This window comes from Bufo gargarizans, chromosome 2 (assembly GCF_014858855.1).
Source record: "Bufo gargarizans isolate SCDJY-AF-19 chromosome 2, ASM1485885v1, whole genome shotgun sequence".
NCBI lineage: Eukaryota > Metazoa > Chordata > Amphibia > Anura > Bufonidae > Bufo > Bufo gargarizans.
Genome location: NC_058081.1, coordinates 475,643,808 through 475,671,712, shown reverse-complemented (window position 1 = coordinate 475,671,712; position 27,905 = coordinate 475,643,808). Strand labels below are relative to the sequence as shown.

Here is a 27,905-nt window from a genome sequence, read left to right as displayed (position 1 = left end):
CAAGCGAAAGAAAAATGTCGCTCATCGCCCGCATCGAACAGGGGAAATAATTTAAAAGGGCTAATGACAACTAGCAGCCATCTCTTGTGCAGTAATTTCACCCATGATTGCTGCACTATTAGCAGTTTTCATTTTAACTGGGGAAGGAACTCGTCCAAGCAAATGAACATATGAGTAAAAGTGTAATCAGACAATCTAATTAGCCGCGTGTGCAAAGTGGTACAAAAATGTCATAATCCGGATTCTAATGTCACGTGCCGAGATGCCTCATGAGCGAAGCTGGACAGAGACATTAGACATTCAGAGAGACCAATGGAGATGAGCGCAGAGCTCCGCCATCTCCGTCAGTCCCCTGGAGAACGAATGGGGCGGCAGTGCGAAAGCTTGACCAGCCGATCCCTTGATTTAAAGGCGTTGTGTCATCTTGGACTTTGATGGCATATCGCGAGGACATGCCACCACACCTATCTCCAAAACGAGCCCCTGAAAGTGAAGGAGCGCTCACGGCGCACGTGCGATATGATCTACATTCATTTCAATGGGAGTTCCGGAAAAAGATTGGCCATTTTCAGACATCCTATAGAAACGAATGGAGAGAGCACCTTGCAAGCATGTCCACCACTCCATTCAATTCTATGGGACTGCCGGAAATGGCCAGGCCAGCACTCCCAAAGAAATAAATGAAGGGGTGGCCACTCATCCACGGCTGCTCTCCACTCAATTCTGGCGTCCCACCTATAGGACATTGGTGGCATATCCTAGCGATATGCCACCAATGTCTCAGTTGAGACAACCCCTGTTCTCGTGATCGTTAGGGGGCACAATGGTTGGACGCCCACCATTCTTATAGTAATCCCCCATCTAGTGGGTAAGGGAAAACCTGGAAAACCCATTTAAGAGCTGATCACATACTGGTTTACAACGTATATATTTGCATGCAGGAGGCTCCCCCTAGTGGTGGCTGCAAGCATGATATCTTCTTATATCTATGTTTAGGAAGGGCATTGGGAGATTTGTACAAAGATATATTAGGAAAATGAACCGGCACATAAATATGGGCCTAAAAACGACAGAATGATAAAAGGCAGAGACGCGCATTAAACAGTGGGTCCCCCCTAACTGGTGCAGACCTAAATGGGCCAAACTTGGACATAGAATGACATTACGATTGTAAAAGAACTCCCGTTATAGAGCCACTTGAAGATCAGAATAATTAACCAGGTCTTAAGTCCAAGACATGTAAAGCGCAGTGAAGACTTCCCCAGGAGACCCGCATTAGGAAGCGGATGTCTGCATTACAGAAAAGAACGTTCATTTATTGAATTGCAATCTCTGGAGACCTCAGCCTCGTATACTGGCGAGTTATACAATTACGGAGGTGGAGGCTAGCCTCCTGTCCTGAAATGGTGGGAGTATAGGGGAGGGTAGGATTACCAATTACCTGGCTTTTATCAAATATACAGAAAGGCCCCCCCCCTCATGGCTTCAGATACAACGGCTCCGAGCTGGGATACTTAGATTAAATAGATTTGTATTTCCGGTAGCATCTAAGGCAAAACACGGAGAGGCCGAATGCAGTAAAGTGCTGTATTCTGGATTACTGGAGAGTCATACAGTACCTTGTATCCCACTGTACGGGAGGTTCGAAGCAGGGGTCTCCCCATCAGAGGCTTTTCAGTCATAATCCATGGATCTGCATTGGCTCAATAAAGATATGGTCTCCCTTGCAGATTACTTTTTCCATTGAAATCTATGGGTTTTAGGGTAAGAGCCTTGCTTGGCCGATTTTGTAACTCCCATACACGTCAACATGGCTGCAATCAGCCAATGAAACAAACGACCGCTCTGCATTTGCAACCCCCCCCCCCCTTAAAGGGGTTCTCCAAGAGTATAAAATGTCCCCTCATGTGCCAGGCACCCCATATGGAATATACTTACCCTGGTCCCGCACCGCCTTGCTGCTTCTCCATGCACATGGATGAAAATATCCGGTGTTTGGGGGGGGAGCAGCCAATGGCAGGCAGGGACGGGACGAGTGCCCCCCAGCATCGAGGGCGACGCTACGGAAGCTCCCCCCGCCTGCCATTGGCTGCTTCCCCCCCCCCCCGACAACGGATGTTTTCATCCATGTGCAGGGAGAAGCAGCAGCGGTGGCGGTGCGGGGACCCGGAGCGGCGCCGGGATAAGTATATTCCACGTGGAGTGCCCAGAACATGAGGGGACATTTTATACTCTTGGAGAACCACTTTAAATACTCCAGGTGGTAATAACCCTTTAATTTCCAATCAAGGCATACAGCCTAGATATTCCATTCGGAGGGCATTTGGGTGAGGGTGAGGTGTGATGACATTTTTACTGCCCGGTCCTTTAAATCAAAGTATAGAGGGCGCGGAAGTTGCAGAGAGAGAGCGGAGCCTCTAGGTGTAATGGTAACGCCCCCGTTGCTCCTAGAGGCTCATTTGCATATATTAAAACATCCTTTTTCTCGGCAATGCGGGCACATGGCACATAGGAACATGGGACCAACACAGATGCCTTCAGCTGCCAAGCGCACATGTAACAGGTCAGCCAGTTCATAGGGACAAAACTGCTGACAGATGCCCTTTAAATTGCTTAGTTGAAACCAACATTTTTTGGGGGAAAAGCAGTGTGAAGACCATTGCAGTCACCATGGACTCTGGCAGAGGTCGTCCATCTTCGTTCCCAGGACTCTGAAAGGTGACAACCTGCCTACACATGAGAGGATTAATGTGTGGTTGTCAGGAGGCTGGGTGACAAACCTTGGGGGGGGGGGGGGTTTTCAGTAGGACGACCGGAGGCCATTCTTTACCTGTGGATTCCATGCACCACCTCCACAATAAAGACAATTCACACTGATCTAAGAGGACGGACAACTTCACAAATCAATAGGGACAAGTGGCGTAATCTCAAGTTTTCCTTTTTCCGTTGTATAATTAGTTTTACGATTATGACAAATCATAAAACAAATGATCGTGGACATTTTCCTTCCGCAGAGGCGGCCGGGGATGGTCAGAATCATGCGATGTCGGGTCATCGCTGATAAAGGGACATATCCAGAGTCGTCAAAAATCAAGTGTCAGCATCAAACCCGACAGGCGGTGTAATTGCAGGCAGCGTTAAAACGTAATTAATGCGACAACAGTATCCAGCGGAGCAATTAAATAATAACGGTAATTATCCGCAACTAGATGAGGAATCGGAAAACTCATTGCAGTATCAATGTATGGAACAAAGTGGCAGACGGGGACTCGTTAAGCGTCCGGTTAGCGGTGACACATCTATACGGAACACAATCACATTATCACTAACCTATGGTGTCTACTGACAAGCAGATGCTGCGGGGGCTGGAAACACGGGGCGTATCAATTTGTACCCAGGAATAGATGTCGCCCTGCTAATTTTACAGCAGACAAACATCCAGAGACCCCGGGTGGGGGTGGGGGGTGGGGAGTGGGGATACAGTCAATTATGAGTCTCTCACTAAATAGGACGAGAAAAACTGAAAATTATGCAGATGAGATATTTAATATCTACAGACGTGGACAAAATTGTTGGTACCCTTTGGTCAATGAAAGAAAAAGTCACAATGGTCACAGAAATAACTTTAATCTGACAAAAGTAATAATAAATTAAAATTCTATAAATGTTAACCAATGAAAGTCAGACATTGTTTTTCAACCATGCTTCAACAGAATTATGTAAAAAAATAAACTCATGAAACAGGCATGGACAAAAATGATGGTACCCCTAACTTAATATTTTGTTGCGCAACCTTTTGAGGCAATCACTGCAATCAAACGCTTCCTGTAACTGTCAATGAGACATCTGCACCTCTCAGCAGGTATTTTGGCCCACTCCTCATGAGCAAACTGCTCCAGTTGTGTCCGGTTTGAAGGGTGCCTTTTCCAGACTGCATGTTTCAGCTCCTTCCAAAGATGCTCAATAGGATTGAGGTCAGGGCTCATAGAAGGCCACTTTAGAATAGTCCAATTTTTTCCTCTTAGCCATTCTTGGGTGTTTTTAGCGGTGTGTTTTGGGTCATTGTCCTGTTGCAAGACCCATGACCTGCGACTGAGACCAAGCTTTCTGACACTGGCTAGTACATTTCTCTCTAGAATTCCTTGATAGTCTTGAGATTTCATTGTACCCTGCACAGATTCAAGACACCCTGTGCCAGACGCAGCAAAGCAGCCCCAGAACATAACAGAGCCTCCTCCATGTTTCACAGTAGGGACAGTGTTCTTTTCTTGATATGCTTCATTTTTTCGTCTGTGAACATACAGCTGATGTGCCTTGGCAAAAACTTCGATTTTTGTCTCATCTGTCCACAGGACATTCTCCCAGAAGCTTTGTGGCTTGTCAACATGTAGTTTGGCATATTCCAGTCTTGCTTTTTTATGATTCGTTTTCAACAATGGTGTCCTCCTTGGTCGTCTCCCATGTAGTCCACTTTGGCTCAAACAACGACGGATGGTGCGATCTGACACTGATGTTCCTTGAGCATGAAGTTCACCTTGAATCTCTTTAGAAGTCTTTCTAGGCTCTTTTGTTACCATTCGGATTATCCGTCTCTTAGATTTGTCATCAATTTTCCTCCTGCGGCCACGTCCAGGGAGGTTGGCTACAGTCCCATGGATCTTAAACTTATGAATAATATGTGCAACTGTACTCACAGGAACATCTAGTTGCTTGGAGATGGTCTTATAGCCTTTACCTTTAACATGCTTGTCTATAATTTTCTTTCTGATCTCTTGAGACAGCTCTTTCCTTTGCTTCCTCTGGTCCATGTCGAGTGTGGTACACACCATATCACCAAACAACACAGTGATTACCTGGAGCCATATATATAGGCCCAATGGCTGATTACAAGGTTGTAGACACCTGTGATGCTAATTAGTGGACACACCTTGAATTAACATGTCCCTTTGGTCACATTATGTTCTGTGTTTTCTAGGGGTACCATCATTTTTGTCCATGCCTGTTTCATGAGTTTATTTTTTTACATAATTCTGTTGAAGCATGGTTGAAAAACAATGTCTGACTTTCATTGGTTAACATTTATAGAATTTTAATTTATTATTACTTTTGTCAGATTAAAGTTATTTCTGTGACCATTGTGACTTTTTCTTTCATTGACCAAAGGGTACCAACAATTTTGTCCACGTCTGTATAATCACGGCTCTGCAGGTCCCATTTACCAATGATGCTCCTACAGCAGCTCCTTGTATACATCACACAGTTATAGTGAAATGTTTTCGGTGCACTTAGGACAGTGCATATGGTTTTTCATATCATCAAGTCCCCAGCACAGAAAGAGTTAAATGATAAAACACCGTCTACCTGCAGTCACCACTAGAGGGAGCTCACTGGACACCATGTCATTGAAATAACTGTAAAGAACGCAGTAAGCTCCCTCTAGTGGCGGCTACAGGAAGCCTAAACGTTATGTTTCCTCTATATGTCGGTGCAAGGGATTTGCAGACCTGTATTAGAAAAGAGCTCTGCAAAGATATTTTAGGAAACTAATTAGTCCAAAAAAACAAAATGGTGTCCTGGGGTCGACATTCATTTCAAAGGGGTTATCAGGGAATTTGATACGGATTACCTATCCTCAGGAAAAGTCATCGATATCAAAATCGGTGGAGATCAGACTCCCAAGACCCCTGCCTGAAGAGGTTGCAGTGCTCACCGGACCTCCGCTGAGCACTGCAGTCTCTTCACAGCGCCATACATTGTATAGTGGCTGTGCTTGGTACCGCAGTTCTCTTGAACGGGAATAAGCTGTGTCTAGGCCATGTGACGGTGACATCACTGGCCTAGGAAGAGCAATTGTGGACAAGAATAGGACATGTTCTATTTTTTTTTCCGGAGCCGTGGACCGGAAGATCAGGGGCGCTCTTTGGAAATGCGGATAGCACACTGTGTGCTGTCCGCATCCATTCCTGCCCCACGGAGAATGAATGGGTCCGCACCTGTTCCGCAATTTGTGCAACGGATGCTGACCCATTCTACGGACGTGTGAATGGACCCTAAAACAGACCTGTCAGGAGAGCGGAGGTCTCTTTAAGCCATGTTTTCTTTCTAATGAAAAGAGCATAGGAGGTAAAAGGATTTCATTTTTCTCATCGTCTTCCATCAAACTGGAAACCAGGTCGGCATCAATATTTATGCAACACTTTTAATAAATCATCATCAATATTTATGCGCCGGCTTCCAATACAATATCATCAATAAATAATGCAGAACAAATGATCCACGAGGCAGGACGTCCATGATTGGTGTCTGTCTGCGTTCAACTCGACTGTAAATGTATGAGTCTGTACTGACAATGTTGGAGTCTGAACAGTTATTTTTTTTAAATCCTTAAAGGGAAACAACAGTAAAAACATGAATTACACCCAAAATCCCAAACTGCTTTCCCTGTTTTACATGCGCCCCTTTAAACTTTCAGTGCTATAGAATATCTGCTAATCTGGTCTAAACTGATGCCGAACTAACAGATTCCTCATAATCATCAAGACCAGCCGGACACCAGCTGCCTGGACCCACGCAGACCCGCCACCATAGATTGGAGGGGGGCAGCATCTCTTCCAACGCCCCTATGACGGCAGGATTGCCCATCAGGATCAGAACTACCACCAATGTCTAGCACATAAGCTCCTGGTGTTGGGACAATGTCAGGAAGTGAAATGGACCCAGAAGCGATGAGTAGGCGTTTGTATATATTTTTAATTTTTTTTTGTCTAGCCAGGGGCCTGATTTATTTTAGGGGTCTTGCATGAGATCTGGTTAATTTAAGTGATCTTTTCTGGGGTCTGGGGAATTTTAACAGTCTGGGGTCTAATTTTAGGGATTTAGTCTGAGATCTGCTGAATATTAGGTGCCCGACTGAATTTCTTTTTAGCAGTCTAGAATGTGATTGCTTTTAGGAGTCTGATATGGGGTCTGAAATGTGCTTAGGGGTCAGATTTGAATTAGTTTAGGGATTCAGCCTGGATTTGACACCAAGAATAATACATTCTGATGTACAGCCAGGTCCATAAATATTGGGACATCGACACACTTGTAACATTTTTGGCTCTATACACCACCACAATGGATTTGAAATGAAACAAACAAGATGTGCTTTACCTGCAGACTGTCAGCTGTAATTTGAGGGCATTTACATCCAAATCATGTGAACGGTGCAGGAATTACAGCAGTTTGCATCTGTGCCTCCCACTTGTTAAGGGACCAAAAGTAATGGGACAATTGGCTTCTCGGCTGTTCCATGGCCGGTGTGTGTTATTCCCTCATTATCCCAATTACAATGAGCAGATAAAAGGTCCAGAGGTCATTTCCAGTCTGCTATCTGCATTTGGAATCTGTTGCTGTCAACTCTCAAGATGAGATCCAGAGAGCTGTCACTATCAGTGAAGCCATCATTAGGCTGAAAAAAACCCAACAAACCCAGCAGAGAGATGGCAAAAACATTAGGCGCAGCCAAAACAACTGTTTGGAACATTCTTAAAAAGAAGGAACGCACCGGTGAGCTCAGCAACACCAAAAGACCCGGAAGACCACGGAAAACAACTGTAGTGGATGACCGAAGAATTCTTTCCCTGGTGAAGAAAACGCCCGTCACAACAGTTGGCCAGATCAAGAACACTCTCCAGGAGGTAGGTGGATGTGTGTCAAAGTCAACCATCAGGAGAAGACTTCACCAGAGTGAATACAGAGGGTTCACCACAAGATGGAAACCATTGGTGAGCCTCAAAAACAGGAAGGCCAGATTAGAGTTTGCCAAACGACATCTAAAAAAGCCTTCACAGTTCTGGAACAACATCCTATGGACAGATGAGACCAAGATCAACTTGTACCAGAGTGATGGGAAGAGAAGAGTATGAAGAAGGAAAGGAACTGCTCATGATCCTAAGCATACCACCTCATCAGTGAAGCATGGTGGTGGTAGTGTCATGGCGTGGGCATGTATGGCTGCCAATGGAACTGCTTCTCTTGTATTTATTGATGATGTGACAAAAGCAGCAGGATGAATTCTGAAGTGTTTCGGGCAATATTATCTGCTCATATTCAGCCAAATGCTTCAGACCTCATTGGACGGCGCTTCACAGTGCAGATGGACAATGACCCAAAGCATACTGCAAAAGCAACCAAAGAGGTTTTTAAGGAAAAGAAGTGGAATGTTCTGTAATGGCCGAGTCAATCACCGGACCTGGATCCGATTGAGCATTTCACTTGCTGAAGACAAAACTGAAGGGAAAATGCCCCAAGAACAAGCAGGAACTGGAGACAGTAGCAGTAGAGGCCGGGCAGAGCATCACCAGGGATGAGACCCAGCGTCTGGTGATGTCGATGCGTTCCAGACTTCAGGCTGTAATTGACTGCAAAGGATTTGCAACCAAGTATTAAAAAGTGAAAGTTTGATGATTATTATTCTGTCCTATTACTTTTGGTCCCTTAACAAGTGGGAGGCACAGATGCAAACTGCTGTAATTCCTGCACCGTTCACCTGATTTGGATGTAAATCCCTCAGATTAAAGATGACGGTCTGCAGGTAAAGCACAACTTGTTTGTTTCATTCCAGATCCATTGTGGTGGTGTATAGAGCCAAAAATGTTAGAATTGGGTCAATGTCCCAATATTTATGGACCTGACTGTATATAATTCTACAACGTCGCAAATGTTTACTGCTGACACTCAGAACGAGGTAAGCAGATCCTTCCTAAAATATCAAACAGAACACATTCTCCATTCCTTTGAATAACTATAGTGCCTGGGTACAAGGTTAAAGGGGTTTACTGGATATTTTATATTGATGACCTGTCCTCAGAATAGGACATCAATATTAGATCGGCTGGGGTCTGACACCCAGCACCCCCGCCGATCAGCCTCCTCGCAGCTTACCAAGCACAGCTCCATCCATTGTATAGTGGATGTGTGGGTTACTGCAGCTCAGTCCCATTCAGTCTAGGCCATGTGATCAATGAAAGTGACGTCACTGGACTAGGCTCTTCAAACAGCTGATGGCCTGAGAGTCGGATATTGATGACCTATCCTGAGGATAGGCCATCAATATCAAAATCTCAGACAAGCCCTTGTGAAGACTAAAGCGTTACCTTGCTTTCCACTAGAGAGATGAGAATCTTCTCCATCACAGGACCTGTAGACGGGACCGATGTCTGAATGTGACCGACGATTACACCAATGGCCACACGAGACAGTTCATAGCTGAGATTTGTGTTCTTTCTAACCAGTTCAATTAACTCGACACCGATGGTTTTCGGAACAGTTGCAGCAGAGTTTTCCGTGGCCATGGACTTTGACGGTGACTTCGTTTTGCTCTCCTGGCTGACCGTGTTGAAGGCTTTTATGCAGGGAGGGGCCGGGGCATTTCTCTTGATTTGTGGGTTCTTGTCAATTTCAGCAGTGCCCTCCTTGTCGGGGGGTGCGGGGGCTGTTTGTTTACTATGGGAATTTAGAGTTCCAGGGACTGAGGTGCAGGCGTCCAGACTCTGGGACACTGTGGTGTGTATACTTCTGCTGGGGACTGGTGGAGGAGTGTGACTGGGACTGGAGGCTCCGGTGAGATGATAAGAGTCTGTAGAAGTGGTGCACAGGGTGTCGAGAGAGGACATGCTGGTAGTGGACATGTTTAATATAGATCTTGAGGTTTTATCGACACCATCTAGGAAAATAGGAAAAACTGAATAAATACACAGACCTTTAAAGGGATCATAAAAAAAAAAAAACAACATCCAAGCAATGTCTGATCAGCCATCCCTCCCCTTTCCTTCTGATACACCTCAATGTCTGTGCCTGGCTGTAAAGCAGCTGGCTGCAGCAGGAGCCCTCCTCCCCTACTCTGCATTCAAAAGGAGACGAGAAACATTTAGTACCCAATTTATGAGGCGGCAAATGTTGGATCGTTGGAGGGGGATCTGACTGACCCTCATGGATAACAAGAACGGCAATACACCAGTCCCCTAAATGAACATAGAGGAACGGTAGTGCGCATGCATGGTCATTGCTCCATTCACTTCTGTGGGATTGCCAAGCACAGCACTCGGCTATCACCGGCAGCCCGACAGAGGTGAATGGAGATGTGGTCACACATGCTCACTACTGCTCCATTCACACAGGGACACCATTCTTGTGATCGGTGGAGGGGTCCCCAGCAAATCAGACCCCTACAAATCATATATTTATCACCTCCCCTGTGGATAGGTGACAAATATTGTTCATGGGCCGATCCCTTTAATCACTGCAAAGGGAAAAACAGATGGACAGACAAGACAACAGACCATCTACATACAAGAATCGATTCTATTTCCAGAGACCAGGGAATTTGTTTCTTCTCGGCTCAACTACATTCATACATTTTTCCAGCCCTTGCATTATGGGCAGAGATTTTTGTGCCTTATCTAGCGGAGCAGAAGTGCAGTGAAACAGTAAGCTCATAAAACCCCCTGACTTGTACGGCCCATCTATCATATCACTTGTGTCTGATGTGCGCATAATCTCCAGTGTATTTCTATAAGAAACGGCTTCACACTGCTCTTCTCGCCTCCTGCCTATAAGAGCTGACAGGGAAAACCCTATCACAAGCAGGAGGCAGGGGAGAGAGGCTGAAGCACAATAGATGCAGAGTCTCATTGTATCCCATCACTGGCTGCCCTTAGCAGAGACAGTGCAGTGTGATCCATCCCTTCATCTCTGCAAAGCCCGAGGCATGATTGGAAATGACAACCATATTAGAGGGGAAGAAGGGAGGGATAGAGAGAAATAAAAAGCTTTTCCACAGGCCCCTTTGGCTTTTATCAAACAGCATTGCCCACCACCAAACAGAACCCCATTCAGCTGTATGGGTCTGCACTGCATCTGGTCAGGAGTGGCGGTGTGAAAGAACACTCAAAATGGGCCACACTGCTTTAGCAAGCAATGTGGCCCCTAGGTTCTCATGGACCTAGCTGGTGACAGCAGAGAATATTCAGAGGACTCACTTTTAGAAGTCTGTGACAGCTGGGCATTTTTCAGTTTTTCCGGAGGAGGAGGTGTAATCGGGGCAGCACGTCGGGGCTGAGGTGGAACCTAAAAAACAGCAGACGTATAAAACAGTAACACATCTCCTCTACCTATTGCCATACAAATCGCACACATTGCTGGTACCTGATACTGGCCGTCCTCCTCAGACTGAATCTCTGAGCTCGGCAAGCTCATGTGCCGATCCAGACCAGTTCTGCACACGCCGTTGGGCTGTCGCCCAGTATCTAAGTGGTAATCACTGGCAGAGGCCGACATGGTATTTGAGCGGCCAGTCGGTGAGTGAGTTTTTCGGGATTGTGTTTCTTTCCTATGATGGATAAGTTTTCTGTATATAAAGAAAGAAGAATGTAAAGGAAGGGGGGGAGGGGAAGACCATCAAGAAAAAAAAAATAATAATAATAATATGACGTGACACACAGGAGGGAGTCTGCAGACCACCATCACAGGAAAAACTATGGGGGAGCTTTATCATGCCCAGCACTCCGGAATTATGGCTTTAATACAATTTAGGCACAAAAGCTTTGCAAATTTTAGTATTTGTACACCACTCACTCCCGTTTTGTACAGTGAGTGAGGAAAGTGGACGTGGTTAGCCTGTCAAGCGGAGTGGAAAGTGTGTATGGTTAGCCTGTCAAGCGGTGTGGAAAGTGGATGTGGTTAGCCTGTCGAGCGGAGGAGAAAGTGGGCGTGGTTAGCCTGTCGAGCGGAGGAGAAAGTGGACGTGGTTAGCCTGTCGAGCGTGGAGAAAGTGGACGTGGTTAGCCTGTCGAGCAGTGGAGAAAGTGGACGTGGTTAGCCTGTCGAGCAGGTGGAGAAAGTGGACGTGGTGCGCCTGTCGAGCGTGGAGAATGGACGTTAGCCTGTCGAGCGGAGGAGAAAGTGGTGGTTAGCCTGTAGCGGAGGAGAAAGTGGACGTGGTTAGCCTGTCGAGCGGAGGAGAAAGTGGACGTGGTTAGCCTGTCGAGCAGTGGAGAAAGTGGACGTGGTTAGCCTGTCGAGCAGTGGAGAAAGTGGACGTAATTAGCCTGTCGAGCAGTGGAGAAAGTGGACGTGGTTAGCCTGTCGAGCAGTGGAGAAAGTGGACGTGGTTAGCCTGTCGAGCAGTGGAGAAAGTGGACGTGGTTAGCCTGTCGAGCAGTGGAGAAAGTGGACGTGGTTAGCCTGTCGAGCAGTGGAGAAAGTGGACGTGGTTAGCCTGTCGAGCGGAGGAGAAAGTGGACGTGGTTAGCCTGTCGAGCGGAGGAGAAAGTGGACGTGGTTAGCCTGTCGAGCGGAGGAGAAAGTGGACGTGGTTAGCCTGTCGAGTGGAGGAAAAAGTGGACGTGGCTATCCTGTCGAGCGGAGTGGAAAGTAGATATGGTTAGCCTGTTGAGTGAAGGGGATAGTGGATGTAGTTAGCCTGTCAAGCTCATTTAAGCCAGATTTATTAACTGCGACTCTTTAAAAGCTTGCAAAAATTGTCTCAATTCCACTCCAGTAAAAGGATGGAAGAGAAAGTGTAGTAATGTCTCAGGCAGAAGAGTTCGACTTAAAGATGCACCAAATTTATCAAACATTGTCCGATTTAATAAATGCTGCACAAAATACGTCAAGGCAGACTCCTTCAAAGCGAGCTTTACCAATCCCCTCACGATCAATCTCCCGCTGCGACTACTTACTGCAGGACGTCTCTCTGCTCCAGGTTGTATTTACCCCCGTTCGTCATGGCTGCGTTGTGAATGGCTTCAATGGCTCGATCAATCGACTGGAGTACAACGTCTTGTTCTTGCACCTGGAAGAAGAGGAGACAATGGAGGCATGAGAGGTTTTCTAGGAGGAGTAAATGATACAACCGCCTTAGGCTTCGTTCACATCTCTAGTTTGAGATCCGGAAAGCCTGTCCCGGTGCAGAGCAGTCCGTCTGATCCTCTACTTCCCTGCCGGATCTCCACTGACTGCAATGAGGTCCGGCGGTGATCCAGCCAATTTCCGGCATAAATGCCGCGTTTTGTTTCCTTTTTTTTTCCAGCCGACAGCCAGTATGTCGGATCAGGCAGCCGGATCTCCGAAATAGAGATGTGAGTGCAGCCTTACATAAAGTATTCATTCGCAACCGCACAATTCAAGTGATACGCACTCTCCTAACTGGACTGGACCTAGCCATGCTCATGAATAGACTGACACAAGCAGAGCAGCAGAAAGGAGCGGCAGAGGAAGACGTCTCTGTACGGAAGTGCTTTTTATGCGCCATTCAGGGTGAGCGGAGAGCAGAGTGGTGCACGCTAAGGGCAAAGCATTGTTCATTTCCGACTAGAATGGCAAAGGTGATGCAGCTTTTGCAGAGCAAAATCCATGCTTGGATGTTGAAACCTTAGTACAATGTCCCGTGTAACCATGGTAACAAGTCACTTTCAAAGCATTTCTCGTGCTGAAGTTGTCCTAAATAATCTAATTACCTCCCCCCTCTTACCGCCACATCCCATTTAATAAAAAACAGTATTTCTAGGGCAGGTAATCGCTCCCCGCCTGATGACACGCAATCATGTCACTTCATTACCTTCCACTTTAAGGCGATGTTACAGCCCGCCGCCCGTGACATTGTTTCCAGTCTGTGTAATCCGCTTGGACATTTTTGGAAGGACAAACGTAGATGAAATGTGAATATATTTAGACGCCATGTGAAAATAAACCCGGTAAAAATAACGGGGGCGAGCGGTCCCAGTGCTGCTGACAGCGAGGAGATTGGTGATAAATGGGGGGGGGGGGGGGGGCTGGAGGGGAATAAGGCTGCACAAATAATCGGATCACCGTGCAAGACACAGGGAACACAGCCGAGGGGCAAACCTCTCCTCTTATACGTTTGCTGCGCTATACGACTATGTTCATATTTAGTTTTTCTTACGGTACGTGTAGGCAAAGCTCCTGGCGCCCATGTCAGACGCAACCACAGGACCTCAATTATTAAGAGAGTGTCCTTTATGGGTCCGGAACCATCACGCGGACGTCTGAATGGACCTTAAAAAGGCCCTTCCAGTGAAATCCTGCTTCTATTATTCTTCAAGGGGCTGTCCAGGATTAGAAAAACAAGGCTGTTTTCTTCCACAAAAAAAAAACAAAAAATTAAAAAAAACACACCACCCCTGCTGTGTTCATGGTATCGCAGCTGTCCCCATTGACACAGATGAAGCACAGCTACAATAATACCAGACACAACCCGTGGACAGGGCTGGTGCTGGAAGAAAGCAGCCATGTTTTTCTAAGGGTACTTTCACACTTGCGGCAGAGGCGATCTAGCAGCCCATGTCCTCCGCTCTATAACCAAAATCCAGGTGACAGGTTCCCTTTAATGGTAACGTTCAGGTGCATCTGTGTAGCCTGCGTTGCTTAAGCCAGTGATAGGTGGGACACGCAGCCTCCTCCCACCATATGTGTGATTTCACGCTGGAGGTAGCTGGGAGTTTTTGACTGCGAGTCGGACTCTATGCCCCTATCCGTATCTGCTCATATGTCACAGATAGGTTAGCGTTAAGTTCTGTGCCACTTTGAGAGACCTTGACAGGGGTGCACGGGCTACGGTATGTTCTTGATATTAAAATGAGACTTTTGCCAATATATTCTTATATCAGTGTGAGGGTTTAGCCATATTTTGTCAATTGCATATTCCATTGTAGTGCACTATATTTTTTTTCTCTGTAAATGTTTGTGCTTTATATAGCCAATTACATCCACACATTTGACCATCTAGTGTAGGATGTCTCTGTGGTACATGTAGTCCGCTGCCGGCATCCTCCACCGTATGCATTTTTGCTGGGGATTGCCGTTGGCAACAGACCACATGTGCAGGACTTGCTTCCTAGATGATAGATATATATAGATGTATAGATATATATAGATGTATAGATATATATAGATGTATATATGCACTACAGCATATGGGGTTTTGAGCACTTCTCTGCCTTTTATGACCATGTTATTTTGTTATTATGGATGACAAATTGCCTTATTTAAAGGACAACTCCGCACCGCCCTGCTGTGTAGGTATCCAGGCTCCAGTAGTGCGGGAAGGAGCGAAAGTGAGTGACGTACGCTACTTGGACGGCATATTCAGACCATGGCTTAGATCTGGCAGCGGCATCCTCCCTGAGAACAAAGAGATCTGGCATGTTGAAATCCGCATCCGGATCAGTTTACAAATGCTATCCGTTTGTGCACGGATTTCCGGATCCGGCAGGCAGTTCAGGCAACGGAACTGCCTGCCGGAATCCAACAACGCAGGTGTGAAAGTACCCTTAGTGAGAGCCAACAAATAATATGACAAAGTGAACCTGATAACTATGAGGAAAGAAAACGCGTGGACACAAACATTTTAAATGCCGAAATAAAAGATGCAAATCGTCGACTAAAGGGCGTCTGAGTGTGTACACGGGCAGTGATCGGGCTGAGAATGAAGGGGCTAAAGCAGAAGCCAGCCATGTGCTTGAATGGAGCTTGTGCTGCAGTTCATCTGCATCGTGGGTGACCGGGTGCCACCGGGCAGGGAAAAACAGCAAAGCGTTTTACTTCTCAGGCACGTTGGGGGTCCCCGAGGTATGACCCCTACCGATTATACACTGATGGAATATCAGTGGCAACATGCCATAAGATTACAAGATGGGAATACCCCTTTAAATCTGAGGAGGGGGGGGGGGTGGGGGAGAGCAGAGGACAGACCAGGCTCTTCTCATCTTTGGGGGATTGGTAAAGAGCAGGGATGCTCAACCAGCTGTTGTAAAACTACAACTCCCATCAAGCCCTGCTGTAGGCTGTCCGGGCATGCTGGGAGTTGTAGTTTTGCAACAGCTGGAGGGCCGCAGGTTGGGCATCCCTGGTGAAGAGAATGTGACCTACTCCTAAGCGTCTAGGGAGGGTAGACGTCCGCTCTCCTGACATGCCTGTTTTAGTAGATCATTTCCCCACAGGATAGGGGATAAGGGTCTAATCAAAGGTTGGGACCCCTCCAATCCCTCCAGGAGGGGTCCTGTGCCCCCCATATGAATGGAGCAGGAGAGGAGCACTTCGGCTGCTGCTCCATTCATCTCTCTGGGATTGCTGGAAGTGGCTTCTTTCAGGCAGGTCCATAGAGATGAATGGAGCGGCCGTGTGCAAACTGGACCGCAGCTCCGTTCATACTGGGCAGGGGCAGCAGGGCTGCAAGGCTTGAACTGGGGGGCAGATCATATAGATAGAAACCAATGTAGTAGTAAGAAGCATACGAGACTCAACGCGATCGGAGATGATCAACGTCAACGGCGGAAACCTTTCATACCGTTTTAAATTTGCATAATCTAATTAGCATCCAGTCCGTCTGTGTAACACGGGGGGGGGGGGGCGCGCTCCCCTTGCCCGGATCCCCCCCCAGCGCTGCCCCTGACCCAAAGCACCATCTAACATTGTGCAAACAACCTGCTGAAGCATGGCGGAGCAGAACTCTGCGATTAATCTCATTAATTAGCATCTCACTTCGGAGGAACATTACATCCATTTCTGCAGGAAGCAAACGCCGCTGAATTAATGGAATATGTGAGGTCCGCTGCTTACAGAAAGCAAAGCAATAAAGATTTCATCGTAATTACCATTAGTACAGGTGGCGCCTAATGTGGGGACGGCAGGAGATCTGCGAGGACGTGATTTAGATCTGGTGCGAGAAGTGTTACAGGACTTTGTCCACAGAGGAGGAAGCCATGTTTTATAAAAGGTGTTGTCTGGGTGTTTAATACCGATCGGATCGCTTATCAGTTGGCGCTCTTCCCAGTCCAGTGTCATCACATTCATCGGTCTGGGGGCCTTGGTGCAGCTCAGACCCATTCAAGTGAATGGCCTGCAATACCAAGCACAGCCACTATACAATGGACGGCGCTGTTCTTAGTAAGCGCCGGGTGTTAGACCCTCACCAATCAGAAATTGATGGCCTATCCCGAGTATAGGTCATAAATATTAAACACCTTTAGTTAAAGGGCTGGTCCATATTTAATGATTCCTACTTGTTGGAAGGGTCCCTTGAAAATAAGCGGCTTATAAAGTGTCCTCCTGCTGAAACCCGCAGCGAGTGTCCAGATTCCCTGCCTGGAACGTTCTCCGCTTCTCGCATTTTCTCTTCTTCTCGCTTTCCGGCCTCGCTCCGGATGAACAGTAACGCTGACCACACAGGCCGTGGATCACCGGACAAAGACGAGCAATGTTCACAATCGCTGACTGGACGGATTTATAAAGACGATGATTGTACTTTGATGACAATGGTGGTCGGCGGAGGGTGACACGAGCAACGGGGGGCGTCTCTGTTCATTCCCGACGTCGTGGGGCGTCTCCTTCCACATGCACATGATTATTTGGTCTTCTGAGCTCATCTCCATCTGCTAGACCGCGTCTCCACACCAGCCTCAATATCAAGAGGATTGGTCCATCAAAGTGACATTTTCAGGAGGAATAATAGAAGAACGATGCAACGTAGAGTTCCAACTAAAAAGAGGCTCCAGGATAGTTAGCTCAAGGGAAAGGCAAGGGCTTATGAAATCGGACAGGTCCTTGGATTTCACGCCTGCGCAGCGGACAGGCCTAGATGTAATAGTGACCTGCGGCCTACTTTACAGGGGTTGTCCAGGATCAGACAAATATGGCTGCTCCCCCCCCCCCCCCCCAAAAAAAACCAAAACAAACAGCGCCACCCCCCGTCCCCAGGGTGCGTGTGGTCCTGCGGCTCAGCCACATTTACTTCAGTAAAGTCGAGCAGCAATACAAGACCTAACCCGTGGACAGGTGTGGCGCCCTTTCTGCGAATAAAGCAGCCATGTTTTTCTAGTCCTGGAAACCCCTTTAAGTCAATTCTGCAAGAAATAAACTGATTCTGAAGAGCATTTATGTTGTAGAGTTTTGTCTTGTCCTGTTCCTCTGTTATTTCCCTTGAAAATGTATGAATAAACTGACAAGCGTTTTAGAACCTGTTCACATAACGTCTGAGGTAACCCCCTTCAGTATCCCCCTCCCCAACGTATGCCACCACATAGCCATACAGCAGCTAGCATTGCCCGTCGGCCACAATGTCCAAAAATGCTGCATGCTACGTGTTTTTTTTGGTGGAGAACCGCTATATACAAACAAATCCCCTTGTCGGCTGGCAGCGTCCCTACATTATATGTCATTGTGGAGTGAGGGAATGGCAACCCCCAGTTGTTGATTCAGCCATACATTTCCTGGAGGATTAACAGAGGAATGACAGGTCCGCTTTAAACAGTCATTAGGAGAATACATTTATCCTAGAAGGAGTTAGCAGCTCTGCTCACTATGGGCACGCGGCATGTAATAGGCCTGAAGTGCAGACAGATGGCGGATGAGGAGGACAGTAGTTGGGGCTGAGAAGGGACGTGACGAGCCTCTAATCACCGAGACCTAAAGAGACGCCCCAGCAACTGAGAGGAGACATGACACCCACAATTCCTCACCTACTTCAACTCAAAGGGGCGCTAAATAAGAAGCGCCAGTAGACGGCGGATTGTAATAGGATACGGCCCGTGAGCGCGCCGGATGGGAACAGCTGCCGTCTTTTTACAGACCTCCCGTGTTTTTGGAATCTGCGAGGAGGACGGCTGGACCATTAAACCCCGCTCAGGGCTCTCTGCAGCTACGTGATAAATGACCGCTGCTTCCATATAAAACACCAACCAAGCGGCAACAGCTTCCGTCAGGGGCTTATAGGTGATCAGCCAGGAAAATGAACATCTACCTATTGTACATCAGCGCAACATCACACGTCTGTCAGCGCAAGTCTTTACTTAGTCTTAGTATAACGCGTTTCAGGAAAGAGGATGAAGGTCCCGTTCTTTAGCCTGCAATGCAATAGTCTGCAGGGCTTGTGTAGTAAGTATGCAAACCACCTGCAGCTGTGTACTGCCATAGGGTGCAATGCTCCTAGAGAACCACCGCTTTAGCACATGTTGTGCCATTGCTCTATTATTCCTGCTAGCAGTTTGGAATGAAGATCCAGATGGACGTTACCAGTTGGGGTGTGTGTGTGTGTGTCCCCAACTGGTAACACCCATCAGGACCCTCATTCCAAACTGCTAGCAATTCATTCATTACTTCTAGCAGGAATAATAATGAATGGAACAACAGAGTCATAAGAATAGATGCCCCAGAACTGTTACTACAAGGCACGTAGTTATTAAAACAGACATGTCAGGAGAGGGGAGGGGTCCTCTTTAATTGGGGGGGAGACCGCTGCTGCAGACCGTCATCTCTTGGTCAGAGTACACAGGGGTTAGAATGGGCGTAGGAGGACCTGTCCTGGATTAACCCATTGACGTAAACTGGCTAATGTGCGATGCTTAAAGTCACCTGTGGTGGCGCTGCAGGGAAATCAAACACTTACGGCCGGGTTTCCCCACAGATGATCATGGGTGATCCCACAATTTTGGGGGTTGAGAGCCATCTACGAGCGGCTGTTTTGGCTTCCACATGTGCAGTATGAGGTAGGTAGACCTTTAATACCTACATTCGACAGCTTTCAAAAAGCTTTTTCCTTGATAAAGCTCCGCAGGTTTCTTCTGTACGACTTCTCTCCTCTCTGGGGTATCAGATATGAGGATACGAGGCATCAGTTATTGCAGGACTATAACCCAGGTAACCCTAATCATCTGGAGCTACCACCCCCCACCTCCACGTCCCAGAATCCCCCCCGTCACCCAATTCCCTTGTACTACCAGGTAGTATGTGACATTTCATTTTTCTTCCCGTGGCCTACAACGTGATTTATTACGTGAAACCACAGCGGCGCTCCCCCTCTAAGTGATTAGCTTTGTTTAGCCGCGCCGTATTATCTGGGGGGGGGGTTCGCTTAGGTTATATGCCGCCTGTCAAGGAGCTGAACATCATTATATCACAGCAAATTCAACACGTACTTCAGGGTTACAATAATTGACTACAATAGCAATCGTCCTCGGGTGCACCGGGGAGAGGGGGAAGAAGCAGCAAAAAATGTCACATTGCACCGTAGACGACAACTAAAAATAGTGGCAGCTGTTCCCCAGACGCGACGCATCAAAGCGGACGGCGCCGTCCGCCTGACAGGTTAGCTCAATGCAATTCCAAGGTAAAGGGCAGGAAAATCTCTTTAATTCAATGGCGTGTCGTCTCGCTTTATGAGGAGCGCGGGCTTCCAGCTGCCATGTTCCTCATTGATTCTTCTACTACTCTTTACGAGAAGAATACAGTAAAAATAATAATGGATAAAAGGCAGACGCATCAGTCACCGAATATGAAAATCAGCGAGCGTGAAAACCCTCTGGAGGCATGACGGCTCTTAACGTGGGGCTCAATATGGAATATATCCACACACAACGCAAGAGGACGGCAGCAGTCCGATAGAATAAAAAAATAAAAAATTGGGGTGTTGGCGCCAGCCCCTTCCATTACCTTCTACACCAGTCAATTATCAGCCACGCTGTACCCAAAATTACAGATAATGGTGGGTTCACACTAGCGTTAGGGATTCCATTATGGCTTTCCGTTATAACGGAAAATAACAGAATCCATAAGACTGAAGGACGGATCCGCTATGCTGCCCATAGACTTGTATTATGACGGAATGCAAAATGGAAGCCTTCAAAAGGCATTCAGTTTGCTTTCCGTCCTAATAAAAGTCTGAGGGGAAAGCGTAACGGATCCGTCTGGGTCCTGTCAACAGGACTCTGTTTTCCATCTTGAATAACGGGACCCAGACGGATCTGTTTTGATTCCCATAGACTTCTATTAGGACGGAAAGAAAACGGAATGCCTTTTGAAAGGCTTCCATTTTGCATTCCGTCATAATACAAGTCTATCGGGCAGCATAGCGGATCCGTCCTTCCGTCTTATGGATTCTGTTATAACCATGTTTTAACGGAAAGCCATAACGGAATCCCTAATGCTAGTGTGAACCCACCCTAATCTTGTGATTATGCATTACGTACTTAGACATCTTGAGGGTAGGTCATCAGTATCAGATCAGTGGGTGTGCAGAATGCCCCGACCCCCACTGATCAGCCGTTTCATGCAGCCGCCAGCGTCGGAAAACACACATTGAACCATACAGTGTAGGTGGAAATGCACCTCACTTATATGCTGCTGCATTCCGGTACGACCGCTACGCAGCGTGCAGAGCCTTTCTGCTTCCACCTCCATCCAATATAGAGTTTTTAGTGCTGATCGATTTGATATTGATTACTTATCCTGAGGGCAGTCCATCAATATCGAAGTACCGGAAAACCCCTTTAATGGGGCCGCCTCAGGAAAGTCATACAGGGATCAAATTAACGCCAAAAAGTTGGTTTCTGCAAAGCTGTGCAGCTGGCTGAACTCTTCCCCCAGATGAGAGCATCGGGTTGGGCGTTTTTTTTTTTTTTTAAACTAGACCCCTCAGGAGTTCCGAGAGGATCGTCCAAAAGTCAGTCTCTCTGTGCAAGCCTGTGGTACACCCATTGTGCGTCTCATAAGTTTGTACAGAGAGACTGACTTCCGATGCACGCAGCAGAATCTGTAGGACTTTGGGGAGGGAAGGGGGGGGTAGGACCAGACTGTGGGTCATGTGACATATCGGTGCACCTGAATCGGAGCTGATAATTCTGCAATAGAGATGACTGCGTTACCCTATCCCTCATGTAGTTTACAAAGAGGAAGCAATGATAAAAAAAAAAAAAATTCTGATTCTTCAATACAAGTGACCCAGTAAATGGAGTTTTACAGTTTGGATAGTAATGTAATTTGAACACTGTGATAAAATTGCATCTCCTTTAACCCTATGCAGTAACCCCCATGTTCTCTGCTGGGTCTGCTAAATAAGAAAAAACCTGTGCCATAAATTTTGTATATTTTTTTTAATAAGGACCCGCCCCTGAGGAGTAGAAAAGTGTAGCCTAAATAGCATTTATTCAAATTTTCCAACTCATGATTTTTAGGCCCAGAAGTAGCAGTCACTTTTTTTTTTTTTTTTTTAAACCGCAAAGAAAGTTTACAGCAAACGAGCGCACTTTTCAAATTTTTCAAGGGAATTTAATACATCCTACTAAAACGTGTGCTAGTGAGCCGAGTCTAACGCTGCGGTTCGCATATCGATAAGTGCCCTCAAACCGCAGAAATTAGCCTTTTATTAATATGCAAATGAGCCCCTAAACGCAACGAGAAGCTCACATGCTGATGTATTCTGTCCTGCGCCTGCGCCAAACACAGCACAGTAAGGCGTTAATTGGCCAATGAGCTTTTTTACTGTACGGCGCGCAAAGGTGCAGGTGTGAGACTTTGGAGCCACGCGTGACTATTTCTTCACAGCATGGCCCCGTCATTCAAAGAGGTGGGGGGGCTGCCTGTGTAGGAGCGGAGCCTTTGGGTGCAACAGCACTACCCTTGTTGCACTTAGGGTGTCATTTGCATTTTAATAAAATGGCTAATTTCTACAGATTGCAGGCACTTATCGACATGGGAACAACTGCAATAGACTCAGCTGACTAGCAGCCATGTCCCACGTCAGCTGTATTTGGTAACGGATTCTTTTTAGGCTCCATACACATGTCCATCTGTTTTGCGGTTGGCAAATCGCAGATCCACTAAACACAGATACCAACCATGTGGGTCCTTCATTTTACCTTTCCGCGTGCTCCACTCTATGTAAAAAATGCCTATTCTTGTCCACAAAATGGACAAAAATAGGACATGTTCCATCTTATTTACAGGAGAGCGGAACAGAGATACGGATGCGGAGAGCACATGGTGGGCTGTCCGCATTTTTTTGAAGCCTCATTGAAATGAATGGGTCCGCATCTGATCCGCAAAAAAGTGGCCATTTACCTGCTAAACAGTCCAATTATCTTGAAAACAGAGTTAATTTACAGGAAAAACCCCCCGTGCTGACACAGGCTGTGACCGCTATGGCTGAACCCACCCTAAGAGAATTTTCACATAATGCAGTAAGGCTACATGCACACGACTGTGTATTGCGGTCTGCAAAAAAACGGATGACATCCTTATGGCAGTTTTTTATTTGCAGATCCATCGTAGCAATGCCTAAAACGGACAAGAATAGGACATTTTTTTTTTCTACGGAAGGGACATACTGGTGCGGACAGCACATTTTTTGCGGACTTATTGAAATGAACGGCTCCGCATCCTATCCGCAAAAAAAATGGAACGGACACAGAAACAAACAACGTTTGTTCCAACTCTATCCGAGGAATCTGAGAAAAGGAAGGTTTTCTGCTGCCGGTACTGCTGCACACTGCCATTTCATTTTAGCAGAAACACTAAGAAAAAAAATGCAACTGGATCCAAGCATCTGCAGTCCGTTAAGAGGACATCCCCAAACCATCAGGACATGGAAGCCGCACATAGTAATAACAGAGAGCACGAAACATACAAAACCGCAACATCACAAACAAATGCAATCATTAGCAGAATTTCCAGAAAGGAAGTGTGAAAAGAGATCTGTACTTTTCATTTTGACAAATCGAATCAATTCCAAGGATGAAAGAAGCAGCGAGCACATTCCAAAGAAGGAAAAATAAAAAATAAAATAAAAAGTGGACGGTTGTCACCGCGCACGGAAAAAAAAAAAATCCTCCGTGCCAAGTGCAAATCACAGCAAAGTTACCAAAGGCGTGTGTAATTCTACAAGCAGCCAGCAGGCGGAGTAGTGAGGAATTAACGGCAAGTCAATTCATCATTACAAGGCTATGTAGGAGTGCAAGCTGATTTAAAGGGGATGTCGTTTTTACAGGGAGTCTCTTATTTCAGATCTTCATCAATTTGCTGGAATGGAGAGCAGATACGAAGAGCAGGCACGCTCAACCTGTGGCCCTCCAGCTGTTGCAAAACTACAACTCCCAGCATGCCCGAACAGCCTACAGCTATCAGCCCACAGCAGGGCATTGTGGGAGTTGTAGTTTTATCATTCTGGAGGAATAATCTTTAAAACATAACATTTAATGTCTTTGCTAATAAAAAATCCTTGATACAATGTGCGAAAAAAGAAGAAAAGATGAATATAGTGAGATGAACACGGTGTAGGACCATTAATGGCTAAGGCCCATGGTCATCTCAGTATATTGATATTAAACTTGAGTGCGCGGCGGCACTGAGAGGGTAACCAGTGTGTCCTACCGGTACCCAGGGAAGGATGTAGGCTGCTTCACCACACGATATTCCGGTAGTCGTTCTTCCTGTATGGATGGTCGGATGAATCTGTTAGGGAGATAGCAACCGGCTGACAGTCTAACACATGTGTGTAGGGTCCCTAAGGAAATCCTATGGCTGTCTAACCGATACCCTAATGACTAGAAGTGTGGTAGCAGCCTGACCACAGGGCACTCGTCCTTGAAAGGACGACCCTGTCTGGAACCTTTCCCTACCTCTAGTAACTATATGTCCCTAACTATGCATGAGCATTGTCCCTACAAGCATGTTTTACTGCCAGGACATTAGGCAGTTCATCAGGGGAGATGATATAAAGCAGGTCAATCCCAAATGAAATGGTAATACCTGATGACCAAAAATGACACAGTCAGTCAAAGTGGTCAGTAGGTGCACGAGGATGGTCGGCTCCTGTGTGGGCTACCCCATAGATAAGGGGTTAGGAATAATGCAGTAAACCGATATGTGTAGCTGCATATGGGACGCCAACTAACCTGGCGTTCGTTCCTGATTTAAATAGCCCAGTTCCCGCTTCTGATGACGTCAGTACCAGACGTCAGGTGGCGCAGCGCTCGCCCGCACGTAGGCGTCGCGCATGCGCACAACACAGAGTTGGAACGAGGCTTGGGGCGCAGAACCAGTGCCTGATGCGAGATGCACTTCTGCGCATGCGCGAATTCGCATAAGATATCGCGAGATCGCGGAAGCTGATGCCAACAACGAGAGAAGTTGGAGGCGACTCGGGTATTTGATGCTTCAAAGTCTGCATATGTCGTACCCACGATCGGACAATCATAGGTACAGCTACGCATATTAAACCACAATCGGCTCTTATTTATAGATATTTGGGGCTATTCTTCCCAAGTGGGGTCGAAACCGCTGACGGACAGTAAAAAAACTGACTGTCATTTTTGGTCATCAGGTATTACCATTTCATTTGGGATTGACCTGCTTTATATCATCTCCCCTGATGAACTGCCTAATGTCCTGGCAGTGAAACATGCTTGTAGGGACAATGCTCATGCATAGTTAGGGACATATAGTTACTAGAGGTAGGGAAAGGTTCCAGACAGGGTCGTCCTTTCAAGGACGAGTGCCCTGTGGTCAGGCTGCTACCACACTTCTAGTCATTAGGGTATCGGTTAGACAGCCATAGGATTTCCTTAGGGACCCTACACACATGTGTTAGACTGTCAGCCGGTTGCTATCTCCCTAACAGATTCATCCGACCATCCATACAGGAAGAACGACTACCGGAATATCGTGTGGTGAAGCAGCCTACATCCTTCCCTGGGTACCGGTAGGACACACTGGTTACCCTCTCAGTGCCGCCGCGCACTCAAGTTTAATATCAATATACTGAGATGACCATGGGCCTTAGCCATTAATGGTCCTACACCGTGTTCATCTCACTATATTCATCTTTTCTTCTTTTTTTGCACATTGTATCAAGGATTTTTTATTAGCAAAGACATTAAATGTTATGTTTTAAAGATTATTCCTCCAGAATGATAATTGAATCCCGGATAATCTAGAAGGCAGATACTTCACGATCTGACCTCCTTAACCATTGATGAATTATTGATCATACTGTACTTTTGATATGGCAGGCTTTCTGGACAGTGGCATAAATACAGAGACATGGTTTGAAGAGGCCAAAGAGGTCTTTTCTGATAAATCTTATCAGCAAAAAAAAAAAAGAGTATACCCTCCTTTAAGATTGCCTTCAAGGAATTAAATCGTCTTTATAAAGAACATTTGGCCAGTTGGTGGGAGGTACAGAGCCTTGATAATTATATCAGGCAGGGCATCGTACCCCGAGGACTCCGCATTTCTGTCACTCCAGTACAGAAACAGCGGAGCCCTGGTTTCACCACACGTTGGGAGCAACTGGCCACAAAAAGCTCACTCCAATTGATGACACTTCTATTGGAGGAGGAAAGACTAAACTTAACTAGCCTAACTGAAAAACTGAAAACTCAGATTGAAGTGACAAAAACTTTCGTAGGTGATCCTGAATTTCAAAATAAAGAAAAACAACTCCAAGTTACAGTTGAGAAATATCAGTATTACCTACGAGAACGAAAACATAGGCAGTTCAATAAGGATTTAGCCGAATTCAAAGAGAATAAGGCCTACTCTGTCCTGAAGGAAGTGATCCCTAAAGAAATAACTTCAGAGATCTCCACCACTGACACCGAACTCTCGGACAGTGAGAGAGAATCTGGGGGCAATCCTAACCGGAATAAATCAAAAAATTTCAATAAAAGAGGGAGAGGTAGGGGAAGAGGCAGAGGTACAACTGGTCCAAATAAAACCGGTTTTTTAGATCAGGGTGTGAGTTACCCACTAAGGAACCGCCCCATCACACGGGATCTATCGGGCCAGAAATAATCAATCTTTCTAGCCATACCCTTACCCATAGCGAAATGGCAATATTATCAAAGGGGTTGTCATTTGTCCCCACTCGTCATTACGACATGTTTACTTGGGTTAAGGACCTCCATTTGTTTATAAGAAAGCTCAGGTGGCATAAACATTTTAAGAACGTTGAAAAGAAGAGATCTCAGATCTTAGGCATACCAGCAGACATTCTGAAGGATGTCGAGTTGCTACACAGTTTAGCAGAAGACGAACATACGTCGCAGGGTGTTGGCCCATTCACCCCTTTGCGTAACAAAAGCAATAAAATGCCGCCTACTGGTGACGTTTCATGTGTAGACGTCTTTCTACAACTTGTCAGTGCTGATTTGATGGCTAAGGAGTATCCTCCACAGTACAATAATTGTTCATCTGAAGAACATCGTGCTATTAAGTCTTTGAAAGAAGACAAGGATATAGTCATCAAACCATCCGATAAGGGTGGAAACACGGTTATCATGAATCGACCTGATTATCAATCCATGTGTGAACATATCCTGAAAGATAGCAATAGTTATCAGTTGTTGACGCACAATCCTACAGCATCATACGTGGTTGAATTACGGGAGATTCTCTTAGCCGGGAGAGCGGAGAATCTTATCTCACAAGAGGAGCTGGACTTCATGTATCCCAGGCACCCCGTTATGGCCACGTTTTACAGTCTCCCCAAGGTCCATAAAGGCCTTAGACCACTCAAGGGGAGACCAATCGTCGCCGGCATTGGGAGTATCTGCCAAAATATAGGGATATATGTAGACCAGATCCTTATGCCCTTTGTGACTGCACTCCCCTCGTACACCCGTGATACGATGGACCTTCTGAAACGGGTGGAAGGGATCTATATTGAGGACCATTCCTTGCTTACCAGCATAGATGTGGAGGCGTTGTATTCCTCCATACCACACGAAGCTGGCCTTACGGCTGTCAGTTACTACCTCAGCATGCGAGGACGGCAGTATCAGGCGCATAATGCTTTTGTCCTACGGTTACTCAGATTTCTGTTGGTGCATAACTTCTTCACCTTCGACGGTCGCATCTACCACCAGCTCAGGGGCACGGCCATGGGTTGTTCCTGTGCGCCGTCCTATGCCAATCTGCTCCTGGGCTGGTGGGAGGCGACCGTCGTTTTTGGGGAAGGTGAATCGATGACCGGGCCCATCACCTTATGGGCCCGGTACATTGATGACATTTTAATTGTCTGGAATGCGGGCACCAAGGATTTCAAAAAGTTTGTGGACTCTCTTAATTCTAAC

At 46.5% G+C, this 27,905-nt stretch overlaps 1 protein-coding gene across 1 annotated transcript in view; it reads right to left on the bottom strand.

The window, feature by feature from the left end:
• The window catches only part of NCKIPSD (NCK interacting protein with SH3 domain), a 67,630-nt gene that overhangs the window by 18,685 nt on the left and 21,040 nt on the right, over nucleotides 1-27,905 (bottom strand). The window contains exons 2-5 of the mRNA XM_044281105.1: nucleotides 12,723-12,835; nucleotides 11,188-11,389; nucleotides 11,022-11,109; nucleotides 9,138-9,706 (exon numbers count right to left, since the gene is read on the bottom strand). Of these exons, the coding sequence (XP_044137040.1) occupies nucleotides 9,138-9,706; nucleotides 11,022-11,109; nucleotides 11,188-11,389; nucleotides 12,723-12,835 (972 nt within the window). The remainder of the gene's footprint in view (nucleotides 1-9,137; nucleotides 9,707-11,021; nucleotides 11,110-11,187; nucleotides 11,390-12,722; nucleotides 12,836-27,905) is intronic.